Source organism: Heterodontus francisci, chromosome 24 (genome assembly GCF_036365525.1).
Source record: "Heterodontus francisci isolate sHetFra1 chromosome 24, sHetFra1.hap1, whole genome shotgun sequence".
Classification (NCBI taxonomy): Eukaryota; Metazoa; Chordata; class Chondrichthyes; order Heterodontiformes; family Heterodontidae; genus Heterodontus; species Heterodontus francisci.
The window spans coordinates 56,311,487-56,328,056 of record NC_090394.1 but is presented as its reverse complement, the minus strand read 5'-3'; the positions used below and the strand labels follow the sequence as shown (position 1 = coordinate 56,328,056).

The window sequence follows — 16,570 nt, the reverse complement described above, 5'->3', positions numbered from 1 at the left end:
AATATTTAATAGGAATTTTGCTCATTCTACTAGGGCTCAATATTCGAGCACTAGCATGACAGGGTAACCCTAATAGACTTTTGGGGAGAAGTTAAAGTACAAGTATCAATGTTATGCCCTTGCAAGCATGGAAGGCATTGTAGGTGATCAACAAATTCCTCACTGATATTTGCAAGAGCTTAAATCAATATCTAATCAGAAAAATGTCTGAACTGGCACCAGGAAAAAAAATTGGCTACACCTTGAGAAATGCCTTTTATGGAGGGTGGGAAGGAAGGGTCACATGGCAAACGACAGATTTCAATTCACCAAGTAAAATCTTTTAATGTTATTGTCCATTAGTGATTTGCACTTATTTTTATAATACGCAGAGGATGTAAATGAAGATTTAATTTTTAAAGCAAGGATTTTATTGGTCAAGCCTTATAACACTTAACACCATTTTATAGCCCATGTACAAATACATTAAGTATTCCTCATTTCAGTGTCACAAAAGACGTTTCCACACAGCAAAGACTTCACCCAGGTCCCAAATGCACGTTTATACACACACAAGTTATAAATGGAAAGTTGGTAAACAGTCAACAATTTTGCTGAGACAAATAACTAAGTTGAAGATCTGCATAAAATTTTAACACTTTGAAACAAATGGTGAAACCTGTGGAGTATTTAAAACTCACCGCATTGCAAACAAGGTTTTTTTTTAAAACAATGATTCTGCAGCTACCAACATAGCCTGCTAACATTTACATGTAATCAGGCTTTTTTTTCATAACCTTCATGTACACTACTTTCAAGAAAATTTTACATTTGCGTGCATCATTAATACAAAAAATATTTTAAGCATGACCAGTAGAAATGAAAACTACTACTGGTAGTGCGTCTTACCTGCTGCCATTGTCGGAAGCATGCTTGCACGCTCTTCCTCCCTCATAAAGGACCAGTCTTCATAGAAGACACTAAAAATCGCAAGATTGAAAAAAAGCAAAATTATTTCTCTGTTCATAAAACATTAAGTCAGAACAAACTTATATCTTAAAAAGGAACTAGCCTGTTTTAGTACAATGCAGTATTCATCTAAAATGGATTCTGATTTCCACAACTGCTTACCAGTCAGGACTAGTTGCTCTACAGGTAAACAAGACAAAAATGTTCGTGTGCTTTAGCTGAGATGACACTTCAGACATCTGATTGTCAGTAAAATGGCAACTGTGTTTTGCAACATTGTATGAAAACTGCTTTGACATAGATATATATTATAGATATACAAATTAATGAATGCCCTGGAAACAAATAGTTGAGTATCAAAAATATATGTTCAAAACTAATCCCCAATACCACAGTGCAATAGCATTCAAAATAGCTTAACCAAAATACATTAATGACAACACTGCAACATTCCCCTATAGTACTATGAACAGACTATAAATCAGACTTGCATGGTTTCCAACATGGAAGTTACAACTTTAGCCTGCCTTCTAAGGAACACAAACTGGAGTTTTTATTTATTTTTCTTTTTAGAGATACAGCACTGAAACAGGCTCTTCGGCCCACCGAGTCTGTGCCGACCAACAACCATCCATTTATACTAATCCTACATTAACTCCATATTCTCTACCACATCCCCACCATTCTCCTACCACCTACCTACACTAGGGGCAATTTACAATGGCCAATTTACCTATCAACCTGCAAGTCTTTGGCTGTGGAAGGAAACCGGAGCACCCGGCGGAAACCCACGCAGACACAGGGAGAACTTGCAAACTCCGCACAGGCAGTACCCAGAACTGAACCCGGGTCGCTGGAGCTGTGAGGCTGCGGTGCTAACCACTGCGCCGCCCAAGTTATGGCATTTCCCAACAAGCGAAGAGCAATCAGAAAGGCAGAAGAAAAGTAGCAGGGGAAATCCAACGATGGAGGCAAAATCCAATGTCCTCTGCATCAAAGTGGATGTAGTTCCCCCTTCAGAATATGGCATCCATGACCTGCCCAATGGCTGCCAACAGCGAGATGTTAGGTCCACAGAAGATCCCTGGAACGACCAAGTTGCATAGAGATTCAGGTTGATGGTGACCTTGATGTTGCAGGTAGGCAACCGCCATGGGGGACGCGAAGCCTCAAGTCATTATGGATCAGAGAAAAAAGGTCCAACACCATCTGCCTGGATAAGGACAGCCTCCTACAGCACTGGTGTTCTGTCATTTGCAGTTAGCTGGCTCTTGGGACAGTAGACCTGATAGCTTGGATAGCGCCTTCTTCCCCTTACAATCCCTGGCTGTGCTCCTCTGGCTGCCCGCTGTCCAGTAGGTTTCTTTTACTGAAGCTCATCCTGGCTGCTCTGTCCAATGTCAGAGAAGCCTGTTCCATCCAAACTCCCTCAGCTGGGACTCCTTCGTTCACCAAGCCTTCCCCTGCCAACCCCAGGTGCCCAAGTGATGCCAGCAGGCTCACCTCTCTCTCCGATTCCTAAAACACCTCGAAGAAAAGCAAGTCTCACAGATCCAGCAATGGCTAGTCTTGGCACTCTTGTAGCTGCTGAGTTTAATGTTGTGCCTTGGCATTATTTTAATCACCCCTTCCCATAGCCCTCATGGTTCCCTGCAGTGTTCACATCTTGTACACCGTACCATGTTCCCCACATGGTGTTGTCCGCCTTCCCTCCCTTTAAAAATCCCAGATAAGCCTGTTAATGAGCTCAACAGGCAATTAACTGGAGGAATGCGGGGTTGCCATTCCCTGCCTTCCAGCGTCCCTTTAAAAATGGCTTTGGGTTCCGGAGACGGCAGGTTCCAGTTTTGACCTCCGAGAACACGATCTTTAAATCGCGCTCATACCCGCACTCGGCTTTAAAAATCCAGCCCCATGTTTTGCCTTCAGGTGAAGCAGGGTTCAGGTGCAGGGAATAATTAGGTCAGGGTGGAAAGTGGGGAATTCAGCTTTTTACACACAGAAATTATTTATCAAAAAAATTTGCAAACTAAAATTGATATAGCAGACAATTGTGCTCAGCAATGTGAGAGCAACTGTGACTGTACAACCAAGAGGATATACAGTCATAGAGAGATACAGCACTGAAACAGACCCTTCGGCCCACCGAGTTGGTGCCGACCATCAACCACCCATTTATACAAACCCTACAATAATCCCATATCTAAGATGAGGAGAAGGCAAATGCACAGAAGTAAAGATCAGTAAAAAATGCCAATTTACTTGTTAATTACAAAGGAGATGATACATAAGGGGGCTGAAAGAGTCTGCAAAAGGGAGAAAATTAATTTTTTTTTAAATTTAAAATGTTCATAGAAAGTGAAATCTGAAACCAAACATTTACAGGGAGGTAAAACAAGATAGCAGTCAGAGGTTCTATAATTTTTAAGAGACTCCAAAGACATCCATACTCGACACAATGCCATTTGTGTAATTAGAGTGTGATGAGTTTACAAAGTAATTTTTCATTATTAACGTGGGCATAATCATTCACAATGGAGACAACTGGAATAAGAAGTATGACAAAAACATGACCGCATACATTCTATATACAGGAAATGCAATATATTATATCTATAATTTGTTAAATTTTTTCAAGTCAAGTTACTGATAAGAAAAACACTCAAACCACGGTACAGTTGTCTGAGTACCAAGTGTGGATGAATTAACTGATATAAGGAAACAACCAATTATATCCAATAAAGCAGAAAAGCAACCGAAACAATCATTGGATGTGGTACTTAAAACAAAAAAGGTACCAATAATTATGTGGAACAATGGCCAGAGCTTTACACCCCCAAAAAGAGCGGGCTGGTGGCAGAGGCGGGGGGCGTAAAATGGAGTGAGAAGCTGGGGGGGCCCTTTCTGACCCGCTCCAGCCTCTGCTGGCAATTTACGTGGAGCAGTGGCAGTGAGAAACGGCCCACCCGCCCCAGGCCAATCAAGGCCCTTAGGTGGCCAATTATCTGCCATTTAAGGGCCTCTGCCTGTCGCCATGGGTATTTAACATTAGGCTGGCGGGCGGCTGAGGCCTCAGAAAACCTGCCTGATGAAACTAGGCAGCCACGGAGGGCAGCCCCCAAAGCCCCAACCGCCCCCAAAGCCCCAACCACCCCCAACGCCCAAGACCAATTAAGGGCCTGGGGAGCATAAAATCCGGTCTGGATCCCCAGGCCTGGCAGAGGCGGGCTCACCACCAACTTTTCAGCCGGTGGACGGGACTCCACCCCCCCCCCCCCCCCCACCCACCTTAAAATTCCGGACAATGTTTTGAAAATTACAGAGCTCCAGTGATAGCTCACTTGGTAAATAAACAGCCAAATGAAAAGCTGAATAAATGGAGAACAAAGTTCTAGATCTGATCCCTGGTCTATGCGACGTTAGCTGATCGCAATGAGGCACAAGGCAACAGCACTGACCTTGGCATCCTTAAACTTGGGGAAGAGGGACAGAGAAAAATCAGCTCCTGATTGTCGTGACATTTGCTGGAAAGAATACTGAAAGAACATAAATTTCTGTATTTGATTTTGTAGAGTTGAAATAGCTAGGCTTTAAATGGAGGTTCCTTCAGCAGGTACAAAATTGTGAATCAGAGACACTCTATCAGCAAGAATCAGAGTTGATTATTAAAAATTAATAAAGGGGTCCCCCTTTGAATGGGGGCAGGGGAATGAAAGATGGAGCATGATTAAAATGTTAATATATGCAGCTTCTTCAGATTAATATATAATTTTCTATGTTAGCATAGCCTAGTTAAAATAGAGGAAAGTAAACTGCTATTGTCCATTAAGCAGGAAATGAATGAATAACTGGTTAATTTGTTTTTGGTGCTGTTGTTTTAAGGAGCAGTGTTGGCCACGAAAATGAGAGAAATCCCTGCAATTCTTTTAAATTGTGTCATCAACTTAATCAAAAGCCAAGGCCTCAATTTAATGTTTCAACCGAAAGAAGCTCCAACAATGCTGCTGTCCCTCACCACTGCAATTAATTATTAGCCTAGAAAATATGCTCAAGTCCATTGTTAGAATGGAACCAACAACCTTGTGATTCAGTGGCAAGAGTGCTAAAAACTCAGCCCACTATATTGGAATACCTAATTTTCTGCTTTGTTCAAGTAGGTTACTCCTAGTAGCCAACTGACAGTATAGAGGATATTCAAACTGCAGAGAATACACTTGTGTTACAAGTAACAACTTTTCTGTCACTTGTTACCTTAGAAGGTTTCCATCACCAAGAAGCATATGCATGTATCGCTCGAGTGAATGCTCATTGAGTGCAGATCGAAGCCATGCTCTGCCCCGTCCTATATCTGTTGTGATATTCTTTAAAGAGTAGTATCGCTGTAGTTCATGTTTATTCAGATGTTCTTTCACATAATACCAAAACACAGGGTCTGAAAAAGAAAAATGCATCTTTATTTATAATAAATTGATTTAAGACAGTTGTGAAAAAAGTTAACCACATCTTTGATGCATCATGATTGACTTTCCTCAGTCTTTGAGTATGGAATAAAAACAGGTTCATTTAGAACAAATGATGCAATCTGTTTTGATGCACAAAAGCCCCAGTACATTATGTCTGCAGCAGATATCAGAGGAAACAAACAATTCCATTCAACCCAAGCATCGTATGGATTTTGTCTTTATACTAAAAGAATACGTTGCATCTGTCTTTACCAAGGAAGAAGATGCTGCCCAAGTGAAAGAGGAGACACAGGATGGGCTAAAAATTGATAAAGAGGTGGTATTGAAAGGCTGGCTGTAAAGCTGCTAAGTCACCAGGATTGGATGAGATGCAACCAAGGATACTAAAGGAAGTAAGGGTGGAAACTGTGGAGGTATTGGCGATAATCTTCCAATCCTCCTTAGATGCAGAGGTGGTGCCAGAGGACTGGAGAATTGCAAATATTACACCCTTTTAAGGTCAAGCCCAGCAACGACAGGCCAGTCAGTTTAACCTCGGTGGTGGGAAAGCTTTTAGAAAATGATAATTCAGGACAAAATTAATAGTCACTTAGACAAATGTGGATTAATTAAGGAAAGCCAGCATGGATTCGTTAAGGGAAAATTGTGTTTAACTAACTTGCTTGAGTTCTTCGATGAGAAAACAGAGAGGGTTGATGAGGGTAATGTGGTTCATGTGGTGTACATGGACTTCCAAAAGGCATCTGAAAAAGTGCCACGTAACAGGCTTGTCAGCAAAGTCAAAGCCCATGGAATAAAAGGGACAGTAGCAACATGGATACAAAATTGGCTGAGTGACAGGAAAGAGAGAGTAGTTGTGAATAGTTATTTTTCAGACTGGAGGAAGGTATATATTGGGGTTCCCCAGGGATTGGTGTTGGGTCCACTGCTTTTCTTGATATATATTAATGATCTAGACTTGGGTGTACAGTGCACAATTTCAACGTTTGAAGATGACACAAAACTTGGAAGTATTGTGAACTGTGAGGAGGATAGTGATAAACTTCAAGAGGACACAGACAGGCTAGTGGAATGGGCAGACAAGTGGCAGATGAAATGTAATGCAGACAAGTGATTCATTCTGATAAGGAGAACAAGGAGAAGCAATATAAATTTAAGTGTACAGGAACAGAAGAACCTATGGGTATATGTGCCCAAATCATTGTAGGCTGCAGGGCAGGTCGAGAAAGTGGTTAAAAAAGCATAGGGAACTGGGCTTTATAAATAGGGGAATACAGTAAGAGAACAAGGAAGTTATGATAAAAACACTAGTTTGGCTTCAACTGGAGTATTGAGTCCAGTTCTGGGCACCACACTTTAGGAAGGATGTTAAGGCATCAGGGTCCAGAAAAGATTCACAAAAATGGTTCCAGGGATGAGGAACTTGAGTTACGTAGATAGGGTGGAGAAGCTGGGACTGTTCTCTATGGAAAAGAAAAGATTAAGAGAAGATTTGTTCAAAGTGTTCATAATCATGAAGGGTCTGAACAGGGTAGATAGGGAGAAACTATTCCCATTAGCAGAAACATCCAGATCCAGAGGACACCAATTTAAGGTGACTCGCAAAAGAAGCAAAGGCAACATGAAGAAAAACTTTTTTTTTTTGACGCGAGTGATTAGGATCCAGCATGCATTGCCTGAGTGCGTGGTGGAGGTAGATTCAATCAAGGCCTTCAAAACAGAATTGGATAATTACCTGAAGAGAAAAAATTTGCAGCGCTATGAGAAAAAGCTTTTCTAAAAGGAGGGAGGCTCTTGCAGAGAGCCAGCACAGACACAATGGGCTGAATGGTCTCCTTCTGTGCTGTAACCATTCTATGATTCTATAAGCTCGATCGGCAGCTCCATTTGAATTTAAGAGTCACATATTTAAATTTCCTTTGTCCCGTTCAGATTTTGAAAGTATACCTGAGCCTGTTTCAAGTCAAGTAGTAAATCTAAAGCTATGAGAGATATAGTTAGGTCAGATAGACTCCATGAAAGGACAAGACCAAACCACCACACTAGGAACCTTATGACAACTCAAATTCACATTGGAGTTTTATGCATCAGAAACAAATGTTGACCATTTTCTATCATTCCAAGGAGGTATATATTATTGGTAAAGGATTTCTTAATGCTATCGTTCCATATGCTTAAAAATTTAGGAAAAAAGCAAACATTATATAGATTACCCCATCTTCTTAAGTGGCTTACAGGAAGGATATGCTGTTAACGACAAGAGCATTATACGATGTACTGCACAATGCATTAAAAGAAAAAAAGAGATTGCATTTATATAAGCACTTTTGCACAGCGTCAGGATATGCCAAAGCATTTTTGCACATTTACTGAAGTGCAACATTCTGAAGTGACCTGCACTCAAAATTTTTATATCTCTCCCAAACAACACACACAAAATTAGATCTCCCATGGCAATGCTCCTGGGTAATCTGTGACCCAAAATATGAATGTTGATCTTTACAGTGGCTTGGACGTAGTATAAATCTAACAGCAGCTTGACCTCAAGGTAACAAATGTACTGCCGCGGGTAGAAGTATTCCAGATCTTAGCTGATATGCAAAGTACAGGCTCACAAATGTAATTTTTGTAAGCCTACTGTTACAAGAGTGCTTCTATTTTTTGTAAAATATGTTTTTAAGGACTTATAGTTGAATTATGGACATTAAATTGCCCATTTTAAATTGCCCCTAGTGCAGGTAGGTGGTAGGAGAATGGTGGGGATGTGGTAGGGAATATGGGATTAATGTAGGATTAGTATAAATGAATGGTTGTTGGTCAGCACAGACTCGGTGGGCTGAAGGGCCTGTTTCAGTGCTGTATCTCTATATGACTCTAAATCATCTGGAAGCTTGAAGAAATGCTGAACTTTGTTCGTTTTTTTTTAAAGAGGTCACCAGAAGGTTCCTGGACTTGGCTTTTAAACAAGCCCTTACTGGAAGGCACCTGTTTTCAGACAAAATACCAGCAGGGAGCTTGTTGTTTTGACTTGGAGAAGATGTTTACTGAAAAGTGACAGGTCAAGATTTATATGGGTCAGGAGGCTTGTCTCTTGTGACATTGTTTGGTTTCACTTTGGACAGTGTGTTGGGAGTGTAAACTGCTTGGAAGACAGTTGGTTTTTGCCTGCCAAGGAAACTCAGCTCATCTCTTTCTCTCCCTTTGAAAGAAACCCAGTGCACCAGTCTCCTCTCTCCTCCTGTATTTGAAGAAACCCTGCATATCGAATATGTGGGAACTGAAACTCCTGTTGCCGCATTTCTGCTGTAAGGCCTATCGGAAGCCTCTGTAGCTGCATTTCTTGGAAAGCATACCCAAACTGATCTTCAACATTACCTGGAACTAACTGTTCTAGGAAGATCCCAGTGACAGCCGTCGATATGCATTTGGGTCTCCAATGATCAACGCCTGACCAGATGGTCATTTGCCATGGTCCAGGCCTGGCTCACTGCTTCCAGTGGCAACCTCTGAGGTTAGCTGAGCCCAACGTAAACATCAGTCCTCCTCAGCAATATCAAAAAGATCTTCATTCAAAACATCGGTAACTTTGAAACTTACTAAATAAGTTAAACTATTTGAAAAGTTCAAAACAGGAAGTCATTTTTTTATTTTTCACACCAGCACTCATGCTTCAGTTAACTATATATTTTCTGCCTGAAAAGTGTAATTCCAGAGAAACAGGATGGAAACTGCAACTCCTAATGTGCACCCATTTTCTTCTGTCTCTCTCTCTCAGACAAAAATGCAATGAACTTGTTCACAGGCACTGGAAATTCCAGCACCCAGGTGAAATTGGCAATGCATACGGAGGTTCCTGAATGAAAGGAGTGCCCATTTGATGGAATATTCATGCACACCTCTCTAAAATTAACTGAAGAAAACAGAAAGAATTGCATTTATAAAGCACCATTCATGACCACCAGACATCATAGAATGTTTACGGCACAGAAAGAGGCCACTTAGCCCATCGTGTCTGTGCCAGCTGAAAAACGTTCCACCCATTCTAATACCACCTTCCAGCATTTGGTCCTTAGCCCTGCAGATTGCGGCACTTGAGGTGCATATCCAGACTTCTTTTGAATGAATTGAGGCATATCTGCCTCAACTACCCTTTCAGGCAGTGAGTTCCAGACCCCCACCACCCTCTGGGTGAAAAAGCTTTTCCTCATCTCCCCTCTAATCTTTATACCAATCACTTTAAATCTGTGGCCCCTAGTCACTGACCTCTCTGCTAAGGTAAATAAACCCTTCACCTCCACTCTATCCATGCCTTCAAAATTTTGTACATTTTAATCAGATCTCCCCTCAGCCTTCTCTGTTCCAAGGAGAACAACCCCAGCTTATCCAATCTTTCCTCATAGCTGCATTTTTCTGGTCCCGACATGATCCTCGTAAATCTCCTCTGTACCTCTCTAGTGCAATTACATCCTTTCTGTAATGAGCTGACCAGAACTGCACACAGTACTCAAGTTGTGGCCTTACCAATGATTTATACAGTTCCAGCATAACCTCTCTGCTCTTATATTCTATACCTCGGCTAATAAAGGAAAGGATTCCATATGCTTTCTTAACCACCTTCTTGACCTGTCCTGCTAACTTCAGGGATCTGTGGACATTTACTCCAAAGTCCCCTCTTCCTCTACACCTCTTAGTAATTTCCCATTAATCGTGTATTCCTTTGCCTTGTTTGACCTCCCCAAAGGCATCACCTCACACTTCTCTGATTTGAATTCCATTTGCCACTTTTCTGCCCATCTGACCAGACCATCAATATCTTGCTGCGGCCTATAGCTATCCTCCTCGCTATCTACCACATGGCCAATCTTTGCGTCATCTGCAAATTTCTTGATCATGCCCCCCACATTTACAACCAAATCATTAATATATACCACAAAAAGCAGGGGACCCAGTACTGAGCCCTGCAGAACACCACTGGAAACAGCCCTGCAGTCGCAAAAACACCCGGCAACAATTACCCTTTGTTTCCTGCCACTGAGCCTATTTTGTATCCACCTTGCAGCATTTCCCTGGATCCCATGGGATTTTATTTTTTTAACCAGTCTGCCACCTGGAACCTTGTCAAAAGCCTTGCTAAGATCCATGTAGACCACATCAACTACACTACCCTCATCTATCTTCCTTGTTACTTCTTCATAAAATTTGATCAAGCTGGTCAGACAAGATCTTCCCTTAACAAATCCATGCTGACTATCCTTGATTAATCTGTGCCTTTCTAAGTGACAATTTATCCTGTCTCTCAGGATGGATTCCAATAATTTGCCCATGACTGAGGTTAGACTGACTGGCCTGCAATTATTCAATCTATCCCTCGCTTCCTCTTTTAAACAGAGGTACAATGTTAGCAGTCCTTCAATCCTCCAGCACCACACCTTTATCCAGTGAGGACTGGAAAATGATGGTCAGACCTTCCACTATATCTTCTCTTGCTTCTTTTAACAGCCTGGGGTACATTTCATCTGGTCTTGGTAATTTATCAACTTTCAAGGATGCTAATCCCATTATATGCCCTCTCTCCCTATGTTGATCACATCCAATACTTCACACCCCTCTTCCTTAACTACAATATCTGCATTGTCCCCCTCTTCTGTGGAGACAGACGCAAAGTATCAATAAAACATCTTTGGGTTCACCTTGATTTTGCTTGCCAATATTCTTTCATGCCCTCTCTTTGCTTCCCTAATTTCCTTTTTGATTTCACCCCTCCACTTTCCATACTCCTCTCGACTTTCCGTAATATTGAGTTCTCTGCGTCGGGCACAAGCTTTCCTTTTCTGCCTTATCTTACCCTGTAAGCTCCTCGACATCCATGGGGTTCTAGATTTGGCCGTCCCACCCTTTTTCTTTGTGGGAACATGTTTACTCTGAACCCCTAACTTTCCCCTTTGAATGCCTCCCACTGCTCTGACACTGATTTACCTTCATGTAGCTGTTTCCAGTCCACTTTCGCTAAATCACTCCTCAGCTTAGTAAAATTGGCCTTGCCCAAATTGAGAACTCCAACTCCATTCTATCCTTGTCCTTTTCCATAATCATGTTAAAACTGACTGAATTATGATCACTACCACCAAAATGCTCTCCCACTGCCACTCCTTCCCCCTGCACATCTTCATTTCCTAAAACTGCGCCCTCTCTTCTTGGACTTGCTACATACTGGCTAAAAAAGATCTCCTCAATGCACCTCAACAATTCTGCTCCCTCAATTCCTTTCACACTAAAAACGATCCCAGTTAATATTGGGGTAGTTAAAATCCCCTACTATTACTGCTCTATTGTTCTTGCACGTCTCAGATTTGCCTACATATCTGCTTTTCTATCTCACTCTGTTTGGGGGGTCTACAGTAGAGGACTGCTTTAGGTCGGGAAATAGAACCCAACCCAAGCCCGATCCCCTCCGATTTTGCCCCGAGCCCAACCCGACTCAAGCCTGATCCAACCCGAACCTGCCACTACTCGACCCGACCCGACCATCCCTTTACTTACCTTCCTGACACCGAACCTGCAAGAAGCTACAGCGCGTGCACAATGACGCCATAGTGACATCACTCGCTCATTGCGCAGACTCAGTTTCATCCTGAACTCCCAGCTCAGGTAAGTTTTTTATTTTTAATACTTAACAGCAGAGCACTTAACTGACCCGACTCGACCTGGACTTGGCCCAACCCGACCTGAGCGGAGCCCGAAAGCCGGCCCCGGAAGATGGGCCCAACCTGACCCGAACCCGACACATGTTGTCAGGTCCCATCGGGTTCAGGTCAGGTAGCAGGCCTCAAGTCTACAGTACACTCCCAGCAGTGTGATTGCCCCTTTTTTGTTCCTTAGCTCAATCCATATGGCCAAATTTGATGAACCTTCCAACATATCATCCGTTCTCATAGTTGTAATAATTTCTTTGACCAAAATTGCCACTCCCCCTCCTTTCTTATCCCCCTCCCTATCGCGTCTGAAAACCCTGTAACCAGGAACGTTGAGCTGCCATTCCTGTCCCTCCTTAAGCCATGTTCCTGTAATAGCTATGATATCGTACTGCCACATGTCTATCCGTGCCCTCAGCTCATCTGCTTTATTTGCTATATTCCTTGCATTGAGCACTGTCAAACTCTTATTTTTATTTTCTAACCTTTGTTTCCTTGGTTCTCCAGACTCATCCATTAATTTTCTGCCTTCCATTTTCATTTCTGATTTTGTCCCAACTGAGGCTACCCTTAGGTCCCCATCCCCTTGCCAAACTAGTTTAAACCCTCCCCAGCAGCATTAGCAAAACGTCCCACAAGGAACTTTATCCCGGCTGTTCTGGTGCAACCCGTCCGGCCTGTACAGGCCACATCTCCTCCAGAGCTGGTCCCAATGTCCCAAGAATCTAAAGCCCTCCTTCCTGCACCATTTTTCCAGCCACACATTCATCTGTCTTATCCTTCTATTCCTGTACTCACTTGTGCGTGATACTTTCCTTCTATTCCTGCACTCACTTGCGCATAGCACTGGGATTAATCCGGAGATTACTACTTTTGAGGTCCTGCTTGCTAACTTCTTACCCAGCTCCCTAAATACTGATTGCAGGACCACATCCCTCTTTCTACCTAAGTCGTGGTTCCGATGTGGACCACAACAGCTGGCTGTTCACCTTCCGCCTTCAGGATGCTCTGCAGCCGCTCAGTGACATCCTTGACCCTGGCACCAGGGAGGCAACATACCATCCTGGATTCATTTCTGTGGCCACAGAAACGCCTGTCTGTTCCCCTGACTACTGAATCACCTATCACTATAGCTCTTCCAGTCTTCCCTGTAGCCCCCTGTGCAGCTGAGCCGCCCGTGGTGCCATGGACTTGGCTCTGGCTGCACTGCCCAGATGAACCTTCAGTCTCATCAGCATTAAGAACTGACCTCCTGTTGGGAGGGTGAGATGCAATCAAAGGTCTCCTACACTACCTGCATGTTTCTTTTTGACTGCCTGGCAGTCACCCATTCCCTCTTTCCCTGCATAATCTTAAGCTGTCTATAAACATAGCTCTCATCCTCATGAATGCCCCGCAGTGTCACCAGCTGCCGCTCAAGTTCCAAAACCCAGAGCTCAAGCTGCTTCAATTCACGACACTTCCTGCACAAATGGTTATCCAGGATATGGGAAGCATCCTGGAGCTCCCACAGAGCACAGGAGGTGCGCTCTCAAGGTTGAAGCATACCTTTATTTATTAGTTGGCCTTTTGCTACCGCTAAACAAGAGAAATGTTACCAACACTAAAACACCTTAGAACTATTAATAAAAACTTATTAGTACTGATAAATCCTACTACTAATCACTACAGTTCACTTGTTAAAATAAACTTTACTTAAAAAAAAGATAATACTCACCAGCTACTCACTTGTTCCTTATTATTAATACTTAACTTTTTTCTCTTTTTTAGTCTGCCAGTTGTTGAAATGCAGTCCCTAAGCTGCAATATCCTCCAGCCCATCACCTACCTACTTCCCTGTGATGTCACATCTCTTTTTTCTCTTCCCGAAGGCGGGCTCCGACTGGTTACAAGGTGACAGCGAGCCCTGTTGGTCTCGCTGATTCACACTCTTAATAGCCCCGCTGGTCTCACTAATTTGCGCTGCTCCGACTGAGTGCAGTCAAATTTACTGAATTAATTTATAGTTCCCCTCCTTACCAAACTCCCTTCTTCACACTCTGTGCCCTCCAACAGCACACAGTGCGGACAGGTTGTTCATGGCTTACAAATGACCACCCAGCCACTCACCACCTCTTTTTATTTCACTATCCTTAGTAGCATAAACCTAAAACTGGTGGTAAACATAAGATATTTCTACCCTCACTCCCTTGCTAGGCCATTTCAAGGGGCAGTTAAGAGTCAATCACATTGCTGTGGGGCTGGAGTCATACGTAGGCCAGACCAGGTAAGACTGGCAGATTTTCTCACTGAAGGACATTAGTGAACCAGATGGGTTTTTATGAAAATCTGGTTGTTTCACGACCATCATTACTGAGACCAGCAGTTTATTCCAGATTTATTAATGCATTTTTATTTATTTATCAGAAATGCAATTGCCACCTCTCGATTCCCAAATAGCCACATGTGGCTGTTCACTAACATATTGGACAACACTGAGGTAAGCAGAGATTTGATGCAAAGCTCCTAATCCATTTCTGTGACTGACTGACTTGAAAATGGAATTAGAAGACTGGGAGTATGGCCAACCTCTTCTTTGCACGTTGCAAAGGAGGGCAAGGTGAATGAAGAGAAAGAAACGATGTATTCCTTCACAAGGAACGCAGCCGAGTGTAAAAACGTTATGTATCTCTATTTTTTGTATGACAGAATGCTTTAAGAAAGGGTTTTGTTAAAAAAATGTCTGCAACATTTTCTACAGTATGTATCTTAGGCAGTGACCTGGGAATATCAGCACTTTTTGTTGCTCATCCCAGGACCTGCACAGTTAAATGGTGTGAACAATCTCCATTCCATCAAGGTTCAATGGTCCAGCTAAAGGAATACAATTCTATCTGCAACTAGTAATCCTGTTGAGAATCATAACAAGGGCCAAATATTAACCAAGACAAATTGCACATAGCATTTTACAAATTGCACATAGCATTTTAAGTGGGCCTACTAAATAACGTTAATGCCACATGACATTCTTCAGTGGCACACAAATCTATCTTCACCTCTCATTCCTCCTCCCACCATAGTATTGAAGAGATTCTGCAATGCTATGAAGAGGGCAGGGACAGGCAAATACTCAATAAATTTTAATTTTACCTATTACGTTTTCTGTTTTACATGTCTTGCAAGATAAATTGCACCTAAACTGTACCTAAAATGATACACAAACATCTTACTAATAGCTTAATTGATAAAGGCAAAGTGTTGCTGAATCATACAAATTAGAAGGTGCCAAGATCAATTCTTGGTATGTGCTGAGTTAGTTGGCCTCAACTAATGGCAATGAGAATGGCCTCAGTGCACCTGTGAAACTCAGCTCAGGTTCCTGCTCCAGAAGGCTATCCAGTGAGCCCTGATGGAAAGCTATTGTATCACCTGCAGGCACACAACCTTCCCACAATACACCAGGAATTAAATTTATACAACTTTAAACACTATTAAAAAACCTAATAAATTTCTGGTAACTTTGCACAGGTCAAATATGCATTTTTATAAAGCCCGAATAAAAAAATCTATAAATAATGTGATGTCCAAGTGATCGAAATAGGAATTGATAGCAAACGTGTATCAATGGCCACTAGCTGCGTCACTTCTGAAGTGCCGCTATCCTCGCTGTGGCGTATTCTGATAAGTTCAGAAGCATAAAATTGTAACTGGAGGACCAGGGCACACAATGGTTTGGCATTCAGGCCAAATGTGCTGTTCTAGGATATTCTGGTCCAATTTGCATTAAACACAGTTTACAGAAGGGGATCTGATATTCCTTGCTTTCGAATTAGAATTAGAACATTACAGCGCAGTACAGGCCCTTCGGCCCTCGATGTTGCGCCGACCTGTGAAACCATCTGACCTACACTATTCCATTTTCAATAAGGTCAAAAAGTTTTGAGTCCTTATCATGGGGGAGAATAAAATTCACAAAAATGACAGGTAATCAGAACATATTAAAAAGTGAGATCAGCAAGTATAATCATTTTAATTTTATGAAGGGAACATTTTTTAAACCTAATAACTTTTTGTCTTGGCACAATAACCTTCTTTCATTGCTAAACTCTATTAATCTTTATTTCTATACCAGCAGAGATCCAGAAAATATTTGCGATGAAATCATTGCAGCGGTACTTCTTTGCATCCCCTTCGCATGCCATTCCATCCTTCCCATGCCATACCCATCACATTCCTTTCATCCCTCTCGTATCATCATCTCATCCTACTCCGTCTTCCTATGCCATCCCTTCCTTATCCCCCATTCCCTATCTCCCCCCAAGCCATCCCCCTCCCTTCCTCGTCAACCCCCTCCATCCCTTCCATGCTGTCTCCCCCCACCCCCCCCCCAGGCCGCCACTGCCCCCATATGTCGCTCCTCCCCTTCCATGCCACCCCCCATGCCATACACCCCTCCCCTGCCACCATCCCCTTCCATGCCATTCCTCC

General features: G+C 42.6%; 1 protein-coding gene across 5 annotated transcripts in view; it reads right to left on the bottom strand.

Moving 5' to 3' along the window:
• snx29 (sorting nexin 29) overlaps positions 1 to 16,570 on the bottom strand; it is a 659,344-nt gene that overhangs the window by 570,471 nt on the left and 72,303 nt on the right. For all 5 annotated transcript variants that reach the window (XM_068056248.1, XM_068056249.1, XM_068056250.1 and 2 more), the window contains 2 exons: positions 5,200 to 5,380; positions 889 to 959 (listed from right to left, as the gene is read on the bottom strand). In XM_068056248.1, coding sequence (XP_067912349.1) covers positions 889 to 959; positions 5,200 to 5,380 — 252 coding nt within the window. The remainder of the gene's footprint in view (positions 1 to 888; positions 960 to 5,199; positions 5,381 to 16,570) is intronic.